The 17,667-nt window shown below is 41.8% G+C and overlaps 1 protein-coding gene across 4 annotated transcripts in view; it reads left to right on the top strand.

The window, feature by feature from the left end:
* The first annotated feature begins 3,271 nt into the window (after positions 1-3,271).
* LOC100546243 (ethanolaminephosphotransferase 1-like) overlaps positions 3,272-17,667 on the top strand; it is a 50,001-nt gene continuing 35,605 nt past the window's right edge. Inside the window, exons 1-3 of one of the 4 annotated variants that reach the window (XM_085221045.1) lie at positions 3,272-3,687; positions 4,252-4,344; positions 17,498-17,566. In XM_085221045.1, the coding sequence (XP_085077171.1) occupies positions 3,631-3,687; positions 4,252-4,344; positions 17,498-17,566 (219 nt within the window). In that variant the 5' untranslated portion in view covers positions 3,272-3,630. Of the gene's footprint in view, positions 3,688-3,786; positions 3,815-4,212; positions 4,345-17,497; positions 17,567-17,667 lie in introns of those variants that run through there. The other 3 variants (XM_085221048.1, XM_085221046.1, XM_085221047.1) reach the window with 3 other exon arrangements.

Here is a 17,667-nt window from a genome sequence, read left to right as displayed (position 1 = left end):
GTATTCCAGTGCATTAAATATCTATTTAAAAAAATAGAAAATTCATGTAATCAATAAAACAATTTTTTCAGTAAAATCTGGAAAAAAAAAAAAAAAAAGAGCATTTATTTTTCTGCTGTTGCTTGCATGGACATTTTTAAATCCATGCAGAAAGAACTTCTCTCTCAAACAAACAAAATGTATTTTATACAAATTAATCAACAGATAAGGAGGCTTAAATTACTGAACCTGGAAGAACTTGTTTCTACCAGGAATGTGCCTGTCTTCCATTCTAACATGAGTTAATGGATTCATTTCCTCTGATGGAGCATTAAGTTACAATTCTGAAAGCTTTCCAGTGTATGAAACCTTCAAGGACAATGTCAAATTCGAACACAGAGGGAGATGTTTGGTTCATGTCATTTCCTTAGCAAAGTTTTGAAAATCACAAACATCCCAGCTACTTAATTGGGATGAGTTGGGGAAATAACTCTAATTAAGTATTTTAGAGCCCATGTTCAGGATCAGCTTCTAACAGGTCCCAAAGCCTAGCCTAGATCAAAGATAAGTCAGTCTAGATCCAACACATTTTCTCCTGTAGACTGTGTTACATTCTTATGATTTCCAGCTTTCTAATGTTTCCTAGGAAACAACATGTAAAACTTCAGACTTTTTAGTCCCAAAGCTATGGCTTCAGTTCTGCTGCAAATTAAATAGTACCACTGCCCAGTGTGATATGCAGTGATATCCCTTTTTTCTTTCATGACACTTGTATCTATGGTATAGTGCTCCTTTCTAATGTTGTCTTCCATGGACCAGTGGTACAAAGTGTCTGATCTTTTGAAATAATAAATCACTGCTTTTCTTTCAGTGCTACACATCATTAGTAAACAGCACTGAAGTCTTGGGAATTCCCCTACTGATTTGAGTCAGATCTGGCCTCAAATTATTTCCCTCTGAGCTGTAGAAAGCTCTGTACGGGTAATTTCTTCAGTACTAAAGTCTGAACTATCATGAATATTCAAGCCAGAAATTTTATAAAACTTAAGCCTTTTCTTTACTGGAAGTTAACTGTGCTCTGATTTGCGCATTTGCCTTAATGTTTATCTCATCCACACTCAAATTCATGAAATGGAAGTTCATTCATGTTGTAATACCCACTTACTGGTGCCAGCTAGAGCTCTATTTTCCTCAGGTTACAACTCAGTAATTTTCCAGAACATATAGAAGGGAATGTGCTATAGCACTAAGACTGCTTTCATTGCTTTTCCAACATTCCTGTGTGAAGAATAGGTAGATTGAACCATAACTGAAACATCTGTCTGAAAAAGCATCAAAAACATCTGGGAGAAAATAAATAAATAAATAAATAAATAAATAGATAGATAGATAGATAGATAGATAGATAGATAGATAGTGAAATAAACCTCTAAACATACCATAGCACCCCAGACTGGCTGAGGCTGGCAGTGTCCTCTGGGTCCTTTGGACCCATCCCCCGCTGCAGCAGGGACACCAGAGCAGGGGCCCAGGCCTACGTCCAGGCAGCTGCTGAAGGTCTCTGAGGAGCAGAGCCCACAGAGCAGACCCTGCCTCTGGGCAGCCTGTGCCAGCGCTCTGTCACCTGCACAGCACAGAAATGCTCCTGGTGCTCTGAGGGAACATCCCGTGTTCCAGTTTGTATCAGTTGCCTCTTATCCTGGCACTGGGCACCACAGAAAAGACTCTGGTTCTGTACCCTTTGCTCCCTCCCTTCAGGTATCTAAGTACACTGAGATCCCCTGGAACCTCCTCTTCTCCAGGCTGATCAGGCCCAGCTCTCTCAGACCCTCCTACCCAAAGCTGACTGCTTCAAATAAAGTGAAATATGATTAGCAGACATAGAACATGCTGAGGTACAAATCCATAAAATTGCATTGTTACACATATGCAATCTTTTGCATTTTCTAGATAATGGAGCATTTGCTAGAGTTTTATTTTGTTTTTAAATTATTTTATGTGTTCATCAGCAAGAGAGTTTTGAGAGAAAGAAATAAAATTTGTGCTCTATATCTGCAGTGTGTACCTGTCTTCTATATCAGTATCTTCCTGGCAGCAATTCTTTTTAAGATGAACTTAGAAGCCTGCAGAGAGGAAAAATATTTTGTTACCTTTCAAAAAAGCAAGTGCCTTTTCTACCACCTGAGTGGCTGAGGAAGCTGGGATTGTTTAGTCTGGAGAAGGGGAGGCTCAGGGGAGATGTCATCGTGCCCTACAACTTCCTGAAGGGAGGTTGAGATGAGGAGGGCTTTGTTCTCTTCTCCCAGGCAACAAACAGAACCCGAGGAAATGGCCACAAGTTGTACCAGAGGAGGTTTAGATTTGATATAAGGAAAAACTTTTTCTCTCAAATAGTGGTCCAGGGAGGTGGTTGAGTCACCTTCCCTGGCAGTGTTCAAGAGGCATCTGGATGAGGAGCTATGAGATATGGTTTAGTAGCTTATTGGATAGTAATAGCAATAGGAGGACGGCTGGACTAGATGATCTTGTAGGTCCTTTCCAACCTTGTGATTCTATGTATCTATCTTTCACACATCTCATATTTGTCCAGGTGCACTTCTGCTTTTGTGTTTGAGGTTTGTGAGTGTCTGAATTAAGGAATGAAAGCAATAACTAAAAAATGGTCAAGTCACTTTTAGTAACCTAGTTGTATAAGCAAACCCTCTGCTGACTACAGGAGTAGTCACGAGCCTTTTCTCAGACACCCTTGTAGATAATCCTGATAGCATAATACAGCTTAAAAACATGATAGTAATGGGAGGTGAAGGGAACCTCAAATAAAAAGTGTAAGCGTGCACATTAATTTAAGGTGCTGGCTTCTAAAAATTGTCGAATCCAAATGCTTTACCTTTCCTGATTGGCACGAAGCATTAACTCAGTAATGTGAAGCTCAGTACTTACGCACTGGCTGTTTTCAAAGCCTGAAGTTCAGATGTTGCTACTGGAAGCAGAATGTGGGTGTGTGTCTTAAGTGATTAATGGGTAATTAATAATAGAGAACAAGAGCCATTGTATACAGCTTGCACTCAGTGATTTTAACTTGTATATAAATTCCTGCTGAACCTGCACAGCTTGTAAAAATAACATTGGCTCTTGCAATGCCTGGAAGAGCTCACACGGCTGAGTAATGGATTTTAATTGATTTCGTTGCTGGATAGATTCCCTTTGGTAAATGGGATCTCAGGCCCTGACGTGCACAACTTCAGCTCCCCACCGAACAGAGTGCAGTGAAGGTAACACGAGGTGAAAACCGCACACTCACACGCATCTGCAGCCAAACAGTGGCTCTGCGCTATCTGCAGTACGGAAGGCAGAAAAACAGTTAACCAGAAAACACATTCAGGGCCTGAAGGCGTCGGACTGAAGGCGTCTCCAGCCACCGGCAGCTTGCCGGCACGGAGCCCGAGGGACACCCCCGACACGGGGAGCCCCGCCACACGGGCTGGGGCACGGGGCAGGGCCGGGCGGCGTCAAGGCCCGGCAGCGGGAGCCGGCCCCGGCCTGACGGGCGCGGGTGGGAGCCGCCCTCCAGACCCGCCCTGCGCCCGCCCCCGGCCCTCCCGGCCCCTCCAGCTCCGCCGCTGCCTTCCCCGCCCGGCGCGGCGCGGCGCGATGTGGCGGTGGCGGTATGTGAGCGGCCGGCAGCTGGACGGCTTCCGCCACTACAAGGTAACGGCTCGTAGCTCCGCGGATTCCGCGCCGGGTGGGCTCCGGCCCCCGCGGGTGTCCCAGGGCTCCGGCACGGGCTGGGGCGGCGCGGAACGGAGCCCCGCTACCTGCACAAGGCTCCGGGGAGGTGAGAGGGTGTTGCGAAGCGTCAGGTCCTGGTGGAAACCGGCTAACAGTGTTTACAGCGGGTAGCTGCCTCTCGGAAAGCCGTCTGCGTTTTAAAGAATCACGAGTCACAGAACGCGGGGGGTGGAAGGGACCTCTGGAGATCACCTAGCCCACCCCTCTGGTAAAGCATGGGTGAGGAATAGCCTCTGTGTGCATCTTCATGGGGCTGGTTGTGTTCCGTGCGCGTCCTGCCTTCAGAAGAATGCTTCAGATTTTAAAGTAAATATGAAAGCTGGGGGGCTGGGGGGGGTGAAAAGCTTACTTAAATAAGTTGAAACAAACCTCATGTTTGCAAATAAGAGACCTGCAGAATTTAAATGAATGGGTGGGTCGTTAAATATCTTGATTTACCGTCAGTATGCAGCAGATGTACAAGATACCAAGTTTCGTTCCCAGGCTGCTGCCTGCACAGTGCCTCAGCAGAGGTGTGCGTGCCCAAGACACCCCATGCAGCCCCACCAGCACGTCTTCACCTGTTCCATCCTACAGGCAAGTGGATGTGCCAGCTTCCAGCAGCCAACCTCTTATTTCAGGCCCGCTTTCCCAGAGTTGTTCCCACCTTGTGCTCCCCATGCTTCTTGCTTTTTCCTAGTCCGGCTGTCTGCTCTTTGCTGTTCCCGCCCAGCTCTGCTCACTGCTGAGCGAGTTCTTTGGGAGCAACTGTGGCTGCAAGACCTGCTCCAGGATACTTCCCAGCAGCTTGTTTAGCCAGCAGCTTGGTAAATGTGCTAGCCTGGCTGGGTGTTTGCTGTGCTGTGGGCTGTTACTGGCTGTGAGCTGCACAGACCCATGCTTGGGCAGCAGAGCCGAGCTCCTGACTGAGATCGCCTGAGGAAAAATGAAAAGCTATTTTGAGATGGAGCAGACATAATAGTTGGGGTTTGTAAGGCAAACACAAGGAATTTGTGTTACATTCTTTCTTGTCATTTGGGTAAAAGTAGCAGCAGACAAACACAGATAGAAAAGAACCAAAATAACATTTTTTTTTAAAGCTTGTAACCACTGTGTGCTTCTTAAGAATTAATCATTACCAGAAGGCAGAATCACATATTGCAAAATTTTACTTGAGTGTATTCAAATGACTTTGGGTTCTTGGTTGCATTGGAAAATATGTTGGACTACTTTTTTAACCATGGGGATCAGCCAGCACATTTGAGAAGTATCTGTTAAACTGTGTTCTGGAAAATGATGGTAAGTGCAGGTTTTGGAGAAGTGAGACCAAACGGCAATTTCTTCATTATCTCAGGTCACTTGGGGTGGGGGCATGGCAGAAACAAGTGACTCAGAGTAGCACAGCCAGGTGAGGTGGGCACTGCAGGTCGTAATACTTGCCCACCCTGCTCCAGGCTGCAGGAGGTGGTGGCAGAGCAGGCAGTGGCCCATTCCTGCAGTGCTGCTCACAGCATGTTCGAGCTTCCAGATGTGCAAGGGGAATGCAGCAAGGTGAGGCAAGCAGACCCTATCAGAATCCTCCATCTCGCCCCACCTCCTCCCTGCTCGCTCCTATGCCCAATACTGTCACCAAAACCACAGCTTCTTGCCCCTCCCAGGCCTGAGATAATACTCTTCTACTCCTCATTGCTCTCAGGCTGCCATCTCTCCCCCATTTTCAGCTCCAACCCAAGGCTTCAGCCTGCACCTCCAGCTTTCTACCCTGCTTCCTTTACTGCTGAGTCAGCAGGACCAGTGTTAAACTCAGCTCACTGTACCCAGCAGACACAGGTTTCCTCCAATTTCTTTTTTGGCGGACCAAGCTCTAGAGCACAGGGGCATGAGAGCAGGCCCTGTGGAGAGCTGGATAAGATCTGGAAGGATTTATGAGAGCTAAAGCAACATATTACTTCAGACATGAAGTGTGCCTGGGAAGCTAGATAGAGGCATCCATCTCCACTGTACACTACATTGCAGCACTGTGTTTGCACTAACGCAGTGGCTCAGTGCAATCCACACTTTGCACAATTTTTCCACTGACAACTAAGAGCCAAACATAACACAACTTAAAAGTGTAATCAGTTCCATTTCATAAAGGTAAACGTAGCACGAATAAACCACTTTGTAATTTTCAAAATCTTCACACAGCTGAACTCATTTCTTTGCCATGAATGCCCCAATTGTATGTCTTAGCCATTTTCTGTCTTTTGTTTGCAGTGGGAGGAGGGTCTTGGCAACAAAACCCATACAGTTCTTTGCAAAGGGAACAGCAGATCTAATGAATGCAGAAACTTCAGCACCCTTTAGCATCATCAGGTGCACACATATTTAGTATTATAGCTCAGATCAGGAGTGCACTTTTAGGCAAGTCTCCCATTACCAAGCTTTGGTTCATGTCACAGTGCCACCCTGAAGCACACAGGAGTGATTCCTATGGAATGATTCTAATCTAGGTATATTAGGCACACACAAATATAGTTATTAGCATACAGTCTATGAAGTTAGACTAGAATAAGATCAGTGTAAAACCTTCTGAAATCATTACGACATGGATACTAGATCCTCAGTGTCAACTGTTTTGCTGTACAAATATGCCCCTGTTGGTCTATTCTGAATGCCAGTGGAGACACAGCCATTTAGAGGTTTGTTTTTCTTTGCTCTGATCCAAACTGTGCAGTGAACAGGTGGAGGTGTGATGGTGAGATATGCTACCCTCGGTATTGCTGCTGTGTGTATATATTGTCATGTTCCTGCCTGGGGGGCAGATAGGAATGTACTGATTTCAGACAATTGCAAGCAAAGGAGATTCACTGTAATCGTAGAGCAGAATAAGCTCATGCCTGGACTTGGTTCTGCTTCCTACCTTTGGGAATAGCTACAGCCAACTGCAATTTTAGGACTTGGGTCATGTTGTTCCTACTTCAGTATTTCTGCTACCAGCATTTTTCAGTGGAATTGCACTGCATGACTGCCTTTCTTTTTTCTTTTACTTTTTTTTTTTTTTTCTTCCTGTTTGGATTTCTGTTAGAAACAGGCAATTCTGAGATAGCCAGGTAATGATAACAAGTGATAGCAGAATTTAGTTATCTTTATCCTCCTTGCCAGAGTCAAATAATGTTAATGAGCTAATGTCACTGCCTGTTCTCATCACTTAGAACTTCCTCTGCAAGCTTACCTTGAGTTGGCCTCTCTATAGGACCTGTGTTCCGAGGTTTTCCAAACCAAAAACTTTCACACCTCATCCTATTTCAGAATAAATGAGATCTAAGAACAAAGTCCATCAACTTGATTGAAAGAATAGACTTGGTAAAATATCATATAAAAATCAGATATAAAGTTACAAATTAATGACTAAGACACCACATTTTCACTTGATATGTCTACAGCATTTCTGTCCTCTGAGATATTTTCAGAGCTAAACTCCCTGTGAAGAGCAGGGGATACTAGATCAAGATGTGATTTCATTTCTGTGAGACTTCTGATACTGACCCATGTTCCTGTAAATACACTAGTACAAGTAATTAAGAAGAAATCAGCACAAAATGGAAATGTATTGCTCTAAAGTTCTCTGTCAAAGTAGGAAACTGTATCAAATGGAGTTCTACCCACAGAACCATCTCTGTCCCAGCTCCATTATTGCTCAATATTTTCATTAGTTGCCAGAGCAGAAAATACTCTTGCAAAATTTTCAGGTGATATCAAAGAACTTTGAAAAATAGGCTTATGATTTAAAATGTTCTTGAAAAAGAGAAATAATGGCCAGAAATGAATATGACGCAATTCAGTAAGGCACAATGCATAAAGGGAAAGAAAATCAACATTTCTACTGCAAAATAGAAGACAACAGACTGCAAAATAGATACCTGGGATTGGTGTGTCATCAGAGTTGTAGCTGCTTTACACAAGAGAAGTTGTTACGTGTGAAGTGTCGTAGATAATCAAACGGGCTGCATATACTGCTGTCCTTGAGGTACCACTTGGGTATCGGATGGAATAATGCACCCTACCTGCTTTGGCACACAATTTCAGTCCAAAAAAATGGCTTTAAAATGTTTAAGACTCTCAGAAAATGCAAGCTGAGAGAAGCAGTCATAATACACTCAGATTAGGAGAATACCAGCCAGATAGTCTTCGTACATGCCCTTTTAAAGAAAGATAATACACCAGCTTTGGCTGCACAAAGACAAACGTAAGTTGGGTGCTATGTCAGTGCTGATGATAAGGGCAGCCAAGCACTGTAACAGCAGGTTCTGGGGGAGATTGTGTAACCATTTCACCAGTCTTAAGAAATCGTTCCCTTTCCCTATCAAGGATGTAAAATCCAGTGCTTAGAGTGTTACAAACCAGCTGCTTACAACTTTCTCAGGCAAGTTTTGGCTAGTGTGTTTTATATTAGTTCACCAGCATTGTAATTTATCACAAGCAATTGGAAGGTAGAGCTCATCACCTCACAGTAACTTGATCTGCTCCCTGAACAAATGTGATCCTGCAGTAGGTGGAAGCGCAGGGCTGCGTGACCTCTCAGCTTACCTCCCCTCAGTTTGGTGGGCTAGAGAAACAGTATCAGGTCTGATCATCATGTTTCAAGGTTGGATTGTTTCTCTCATGCCAAGAGAAGAGCAAAGTGTGTTCAGTATCTTCTAGCGAGTTACTTTGTTTAAATCCAGGATTGGACTGATGTGAAAAAATAGAAGATTGGATTTCTTTTAAACCTTTATAGGCTACCTCTGTAACTAGGAGATTGAGAAACAATGGGTTCTGCTCACATTGGCTGAAAAGAAATTCTGCTTTAAGTACCAGAAGCACAAGACCTGGACATACTGGAAAGGGCCCGGTGTAGGATCACAAAGGGACTGAAGCATCTCTCCCAATAGGAGGGGCTTAGAGCTGGACCCATTCAGGCTGGATAAGGGAAGACTTAAGGAGAGATCTTAAGATATATAAAAATCTGCAAAGAGTTCAGAGCCAGGCTCTTCTTGGTGGTGCCCAGAGCCAGGACAATAGGCAACTGATACAAACTGGAACACAGGATGTTCCCTCAGAACACCAGGAGCATTTCTGTGCTGTGCAGGTGATGGAGCACTGGCACAGGCTGCCCAGAGGCTGGGTGTGGGCTCAGCTCCTCAGAGACCTTCAGCAGCTGCCTGGACGTGGGCCTGGGCCCCTGCTCTGGTGTCCCTGATGGAACAGAGAGGGTCCTGCCAGCCTCAACCATTCTGGGATTCCGTGATTTTTTGAACTGGAAGGCTGGGGTGTAATTAAAAACTGATGAATAATATGTCAAATAAACTTTTTTTTTTTTTTTCCCATTAGCTTTATGTTTTCTCTCACTGTGTGCATGTCTAGAAGGGCCATGGGCCATGAACTACAGTATGCCTCTCATTTCTTATTCCTCATCCTATTGTAATAGTAGCTGACATCATAATGTAGTGTATCAAGTGCTCTGTAATCATGATACATATCAAATATTAACACTAATGAGTCAGCAACATAATGAAATTACATCATAAAGATGTTGTATTTGATATTACCAGCCGCAGGACTTTTCCCAGTGATGGTGTAATTGTACCTGTTTTCAGGTGCTGAATTTCACTCATAAATTTATGAAGATTTTCCATTCATTAGATCACTTTTTGGATATGTTCTAGATAAAACTGTATGCCTCGAGTCTCATAAAATGTAAATAATATATTTTTTTTCTATTGCTTTATCAAGAGATGTTAGTACTCTAAAATACTTACTGGATTCTTATGTATGGGATATGCAAGAATATGCACATTTATGTATTCATATGTATTTGGATTTATTTTTTTTTAATCCACATTTTAACAGAAGACTAACTGTAAAGGTGAATCTGTGAATAGGATGTAAATGATCTGGGTTTTTTGTTATTATTATAATCTGCTTTCTTTTGTCAGGATCGTGTCATAGAAGGAGGAATTGAATTTTTGCATCTTTCTGTGAAATACTGCCTCTCTTTTAAGCATCAAGATTCTTGATCACATGACTGCTTACTTAGCACACATGGTACAGAACTCCTGTTCAGCATCCTTCATGCTAACTGCAACCCAGTTTTATTTGCCTACTCTTCTGGGACTAAAGCAGTTTCTTTGGGCTGTCCAGAAGTTTGGGTGCACGGCCAGTCAGAGCTCTCTCTAGATGAGAGTTCTGGCTACTGTTTGTACAACACAAGTGTTTGTACATATACACAAAGAGATATAGCAAGCAAAACAAAACCAAACAAATGAACAAAAACCCACATACTAATTGACTTCCTTGTCATGTTAGAACTCCTTAGAATATGGATGGGTAAGGTTCTTCTTGTGCATTCCTTGAGAGTGGACAAGTCTTGCTTTTTAACAGGGTTTATGTTTTTTGCTAGACTAGGCCAGCCTCTAACTTTACAACAGTAAATTTGCATGCAATTAACAGATGTACAGTTAGAAGAGCCTAGGACACAGGTGAGCATTTCATTTCTGATTGTCTTTTTCCACCAGGACAATCTTTCTAACTATATACCTGTAAAATACCAATCCTGGTTAGGTACCACAGGTTAGGATGGTATTTTACTGGTATATAGTTAGAAAGATTGTCCTGGTGGAAAAAGACAATCAGAAATGAAATGCTCACCTGTGTCCTAGGCTCACAGTAGAAAACTCCAAAAGAAGGAATCTCCAGAAAGAGATCCTTCCCTAGTGGCAGTCAGCCCTTAAATGGGGTCTAGGAGAGGTAGAGCCAGTCTCCGCTGTCATAAAGGTGAATCGCCTTCACCTGTGCTCCCAGGGCTGACTCAGTCCTTGCCTCAGGTGATCAATCAGTGATTCAAGCCGTGACTCAACAGTTCCTATACAAACTTGCATCTGCCTTCTGTTATCCCTTGCTCAGTATTCTGTGTCCTTTTCTGTCATCTTTCTTCATTAATGTATTTGGACATGTTCCATTACACAAACTCTTTTCCTGAGGATAAGTTAGGCAGCACCCTTAATATAACTGCTGTTGACTGAAAGGTATTGCTGACTTCCAGCATTATCCCTCTCCACTTCTCTCTGCTTCGAGCACTAACATTCCTACCAACAATGAATCACATCTATCTATTCTCACATATTGAGCAAGATCTTAACTCTTGGGGCCAGCACATTTCTTCTTCTTGCCCCCAGATGTACTCTCTCAGCAGAAAAGTGGCTCTGATGTCTCTCACAGATCCCACGTTTCAAGAGAGCCAGTCAACAGATGAGGCCATTAGCCTCTTGCTCCTGACAAATGGGGCTGTGGGAAGCAGAAAGTTGATATGAGCCTTGAAAGCAAAGAAGATTAGGAGCATCCTAAGTTGTATTAACAGTAATATGGCACAAGAGAAGTAATTATGTCCCTTTAATTGGCATTTGTTAGGTCATATCTAGAATACCGCATCCAGTTTTGAGTCCCTCAATACAGGGAAGGCATCAACAAACCAGAGCAAGTTCAGTGAAGGACCTCCAAGATGGCTGAGGCTGGAGCTGTTTCTCTGTGAGAAGAAGCTGCAAAATTGGAGCTTGTTTGGCCTGAGATGAGCTAGCTCTGGACACAGCTAACCACAGCCCCTCAGTACTGACCTCCTGAGGTCCTTTGTGAGCTGATTTACCTGTGATCTTGGGGCAGTGGCACTGCTTTGCAGGCAAGATGAAAAGCCACTAGCAGGCACGACTCCTTTGGAGCAGCCTACCTTGCCCTACAGCTTCACGTGCCCCACAGCCTCATGGAATGTGTGGTGTGTGGCCTACAGTCCGCGACGGCGTTCCTGGAAATGGGGAGGGATGCCTGAATGATGAGTAAACATCTACAAAGAAGTAACCATAGCACAGTGGTTTGCATAATAACAACTTCCTAACAACTTAATAATATTAATCAGAATTTGCCAAGGTGTCCAAATCATCACATTGGACTTTGAATATTTTTCTAGGAGTACTTTAACGTGATCAGGTTTCCTGACTGTGAGTGTGCAATGGAATTGAAGGAGAGAAAGTCAGAGGACAATCATTTGTATTCAAGGGTGCAACTGGATGCTCTCCACCCTCTGCTCTTCTCCAGGCTCAGTTACAAACTCTTTTCTTCTGTTTCCACTCTGCTGTAGGCTTCAGCCCTAGATGTCTTAGAGGCTTATACCTCCTGGTGACCTAATAAAAATATAGATACATGGATGTGCTAGTCCAAACTAAGCAAAGGGACATAAAAAAATCCAAGTCATTTACTTATGAATAATTAACTAAATGATGGTATAACAGAAAGGAACTTCATTATTAAAAGTGCCAGAGTTGTGTTTTGGAATGCATCAGCACTTTTAAACTGCTGAACACTTGGGATTTATTTGGTATCCACAATGTTGTGTAGCTGTGTTTTGTTGTCTTACAGTTTACTTCTCATCTTTCCCTTCGTGAAGATTCTGTTTAAACCCCAAACCTGTAGTATCTACAAGCCTGTAAGAAGACATATAAAGTAAAATTAAAAGTCCTTGTGTTCAGTACATTACAGGAATCTGAAAGGTGGATAGAAGATTGTTCCCAGATGTTTCAATATTTAAGTGTTTTCTTTAATTTTTTTTTGTGGTTACAAAAGTATAAATTACCAACGGGAGAAAGTTTGTATTACATAATCATGAAATAACTTGCCAGAAATGAGAATTGCTACTGAGCTCTCTGAAGTTGCAAGTGTGCCTGAGGTGGCTGTGTTTGCTTGCAGGATGTTCTTGTGTAGTTGTTCAACTGTTCTCATCTTTTCTCTGTGGGAACAGCTTGTGTATTCTTCCTCTGGAGGCATCTAATCACACATGAAATGTTAGAAGGATCACAGAACCACGTATTTGATATATTGCAACCTAAACCGTGATCACTCCCTGATATTTAGTTGTTTTAAACGTTAGTCTGGGAAATAATTTTTTGCAGCCTTTTCATTCTGGATGTTTTTGTTTATTTCCTTCTGCAAAAGTGAGTTCAAGTACAACGTTGAGCTAATTTGGGTGATTTATTTGAATACACTGGTACTGGTATTGTTTATAATTAAATGGTATCTGTAAACATGATCCTTTTAATAATATTGTGTCTGTACCCTTCGCTAGATACTCTTAGAGTGAATCACTGCTCATCTGTGCCTCAGTCTTGCAAAATGTCCATTGGGGATAATAAGACCTGTGATAAATCACAAAATTACTGCATATTTTAATGGTTGAAGCGGGTGATTTGAAGGTAGGAAGATAAACAAGAATATTTGTTGCTGTTAAGATGAAATCAATACCTATGGGGTCATGATGATACTAGGAATTCAAATGTAAACAGTTCAACTTCAGTTTTGCTCTGTATCTCTGAATGGATGTGGCTGCATTGCACAGTATGGTGCAATCTGGAGTAATATAATTTGTCTGTTAGCTTAAAGACCAGCTTGAACTGAAATAACTATCTCCCTGCAGTAAATACAGCTACATGTGTTCAGCTTACTTTCTTTCCTGACTCTGAAGTTTGTGTAGACATGCTTTATGTTCTTTTCTTCATTTCAAATTCTATTCTTGGGATGCTTCTGTAGTGCAGTGCTGGAGAGGGCCAGGAAGCCAAGTGAAGATCCAACTCTCTGCTCTGATTAATGGTTAGCTCACTCCCCCATTCTCTTTTCTTTTCCATTTTTCTCTGCAAGGCTGTAGTAAGATTTTGTTTTGGAAATAGTCCATCCTGTAGGTGTTTTGCACCATTATGTGGCTTTCACCATTCTTCATCCCTATACCGATCTGCACGTTTGGATCTTTGAAGGTTCACTCTGGGTTACAAGACAGTCTCCAGGTTGTTTCAGATCCTGTAGTACTGAAACAGACTCAATGCTAATGAGGTATGAGTTGTACAGATAACAAGGCCTCAGACCCCTCCACCAAATGTGGTGAGGTGTGGATGTGACCAGCTGGTAACAGCTGGAGGCATTGCTAAGCTGTGAGGATGACAGCCAGAAGGTAACATTTGTCTTGTGTTCAGCAGTTCAGACCTTGGTCATGGAGGCTGCTTTTGACCCACTGATGATCTGCCTCTTCTCTTCTGTTCTGGGCAGGTTGTCTCTTGTTTGCTCATCTCTTCTTTCTCTGTGTTGCCTAACTTTGCTTCTGCTCATTGTCTTTTCTCTCATTTTTCCTGCTTACTTTTCGTTACATACTCTTACATTTCCTACTGCTCAAACCTCCATTCTCTCACCTGACCCCCTGAACACCCAGGTCTCAATGCTGTGCTGAGCAGAGGTCAGCCTGCAGGAGCTCAGTGAGAGCACATCTTACGTGTGTTGTATACATGTGTGTCTGTGTGCATTGCTGTCTGTGCATCCTGCCTGCTGTTTGTATTGTCCTCACTTCTAGCTCTGACAGAAGCCATTCCTAACACTGAGAGGGAAAGCAGATATCTTTCAAGGAGACATCAGCTATTTTAAAATACACAGTAAGCATTTCTGAGCCTAGGAGATAGAGATGGATAATGCCACTTTTCCTGTTCTCCTCCTACTGCCATTCCCTCCCAATTATTGTAGCTTTCTTTATGTAATGATTAGTAAAACCTTCCGATAATTCCAAGTCCTTCTTCTTGATATAAGTAAAAGGACAACCAGAACCCCCTATCTAGTGTAGGAAGGGGTTGCTGAGGAGTGCTTAGTAGTTGGCTTACCCTTGCACTTAAACACCTCCAGCAGCCTTGTCTTCCACTTTGGTCTTTTAGTGTAAGTGCGTGCCCAGAAAATGGCAGAGTTATGCAATGGCAAATTGCAGCACTATTTTCAAATAAAGTTCTGGTGCACTCTCATGTTAATGTTCATTCATTATAATATGGATGTTTTACCAAGTAGTTTGCTTTTCTGAAAAACTGCGAACATTAAACTGCTGAGGATTTAATGATCTTGAGATTAGTAGATTCTTTGAAGCAAGTGTTAAACTGTGTAGCAGATTTTATTTAAGTATTAGTTTTGCCATGAGAGAAAACTCAAGCATATTTTTTTCCATGTGCATTTCCTTTCATCTGACTAGAAGAAATTACTGAATGAGGGAAGAGCAACTTTCTGTTCTTCTTCACATCTCCTTAATGCTCTTTTCCTTCCCAGAGGACTGTGGCTCATCTTCAGATGGAAGGAAGATCAGTGTGAGGGTTTTCGGAATGTCTCTAGTGATATAACCTGGTCGTAATCCTCATGTTTTTTTAGTAACAAACAAAGATTATTTTGATTTTTTGTTTACTTGACTTTGGAAACCATCAAGCAAACAAAAATTTCACCATGTCGCATGTTTTCCAAAATATATCTATGTAAGAGCAAAAAAATAGTTCCAAATAAATGAGACTATTTTCCCTAGTCTCCTCCTGGGAACAAGTAGTTGTTCAGGAAAGCCAGTGCATACCTTAGGTAGAAAGCCTCATTTTGCTGCTGTTGTTTAGCAAGGATTGAATGATGTTATTCTTGGCTTTGAAGGGCTGAGGTGAAGAGGAGAAAGTCAAAACAGAAGGATCAGGAGCTGAGGTGACATACTGTGCCTTCTTATCTAGGCATGTTTGAATTAACAGAGCTTGCTGGTCAGTAAGTTGTCACATACCTCAAGTAGTCTTTGAATAACATCTGTAGTAAGGAAACACGTGCCTCAATAGTGCTAATGAATACTTCAATTTTTTCTCCCTATTTTCAGAGGATTTCCTCCATTCTCATCTGAATTAATCACCACCTGACTATTCTATTAGCGTAAGGATTTTTATGGCTTTGTATTACTGTTATTTCTGGTGTTAATATAGGCAAAGTGCATGGCTGGTTCAGACTAGGCTGCATGTACTATCAAAAGATCAATCAGTCGTAATAACAAAGGTTTGAAAGATACAGTATAAAATACTGTATATGGAGCTGCAGATCATACATAACAGTAAGAACTCAGTTTAACCTGTGAAGTAATTTTGCAAATGCAATGCTTTTATGAATTTTAATATATATATTTTGACCAAAAAAAGAAAAAAAAAAAAAAAAGAAGAAGCTGTTGATGGTATAATTTTCTGGAACTGGAAGACTGGGGTGTAATTAAAAACTGATGAATAATATTACAAATAAACCATTTTTTTCATTAGCTTTATGTTTTCCACCTCTACATATTTTTAGAAAAAAAAAAATCAGTGATGTACACTTCATTAAACTGTACATTTTATTCCCAGTAGAAAGTTATTCTGCCCTGTCTGACCAGCACCTGATAGATATTTACCCTTCTGCATTCACAACATGTAGCTGTGTTCTAATAATTTTACAAGTGCTCTATATTTATTGCCTGTGATAAAGAAGCACAAATTTTAAAATAATTAGGTACGTGTTCTCTATTGTCCAGAAAATAATTAAAATATATCCTTCGTATGCAGATAGAAAAAGGAAATGTGGTAAAGCCCTTTGTAGCCTCAAGAGCTCAGAAAGATTTGACTAGAAGTCATGAATTAAAAAAGGAGCCATGCTGCACAAATCTTTTGTCCTGCTTGCACTTATGCACTGAAAGCTCTTTGATTGCTCAGATGCGTGGGTAAAGTGTGTGTAGTAAGGCTTAGAAAGTGAGGATACTGAGATGGAGATGAATATCGCCAGACCTCTGTCACCTAAAAGGTGCCTAAGTTTATGATAAGTGTCTAGGCTCCTTTGAGAATTAATGAATTGAAACAGGTGCTTCCAGAATGTGGGCTCATCCTGAGCATAGCTGGCTTAGACAGTAGAAAAATGAGCTATAGAGAGAATGTGCAACTAGCTATTAGTTAAAGCTAGGTGAAATGAAAACATCTCCATCATTAACTTCTTTGTATGCGAAAACCTTCAACAAGTTATGGCCTAATGAGTCATCCTCACTGCACTCATACAATGTTTAGCAAAGCTGCTTTTGGATACAAGAATCTTTTTGCACATCTCATGCATCATGCTAACTGCACACTCCATGTATATGACCTTCCGAAGTCCATGAATTTCTGGAAGAATTACACATTCATTCCCATGACTACTAACTTCCTCCACTGTGAAAGGTGCTTGAGAACTTGGTAGGGAATGGTAATGTCATGGAATCACAGAATGGTTTGGTTGGAAGGGACCTTAAAGCCCAATCCAGCTCCAACCCTCTGCCATGTGCAGGGCTGCCTCCTAGCAGCTCAGCTGACCAAGACCCCATCCAACCTGGTTGTGAGTGCCTCTAGGGATGGGACAGCACAGCTTCTCTGGACAGCTGTGCCAGCGCCTCACTGCCCTCTGAGTGAAATATTTCTCGCTAGCATCTAACGTAAATCTCCCCTCCTTCAGCTTAAAGGCATTCCCCCCATCCTATCACTATCTGACTATGTAAAAAGTTGTTCTCCCTCCTGTTTATGAGCTCGCTAATTATCAATCAAAAGATATTAAATCAAAAATACATTACAAATGCAAAGTGTTATAGGACAGCTTGTAAAATGATAAAGAGTTTAAAAGTAAAATGCGACTACAGAATTGTTTGCTATTTCATCAGCCCAAACCTTTCTGTTTGAACATAGAGATACCTGCAAGATAAATGTAAACCAGGTCAGTGCTTTCAAACTAAATTCAAGCTTTAAGATGGGTCATCAGTATAAAATAAATTTGCACCAGTCACACCCAGTACTATTTTTCTTAGATGCTGAATGGTATCCAGTGATAGAAAACTATGTATTGTTCAGTGCTTCGTTTTACATCTTTGCTTTTTTCCTCACAGTACAGTGCTGTGGATACAAATCCTTTATCAGTGTATGTTATGCAGCCCATCTGGAACAAAATCATTAAGGTAAGAGTCTTATTAAACAGAAATATCACACAATAATGAAAGAATTTGTTTTAAATACATGTAGTATTTTCATTTAAGGATACATACTGATCAGTAAAGCT

This window comes from Meleagris gallopavo, chromosome 3 (assembly GCF_905368555.1).
Source record: "Meleagris gallopavo chromosome 3, MGAL_WU_HG_1.1, whole genome shotgun sequence".
NCBI classification, from domain to species: Eukaryota; Metazoa; Chordata; class Aves; order Galliformes; family Phasianidae; genus Meleagris; species Meleagris gallopavo.
Note: the sequence above shows the minus strand (reverse complement) of the source record. Positions and strands in the feature narration are given on the sequence as shown.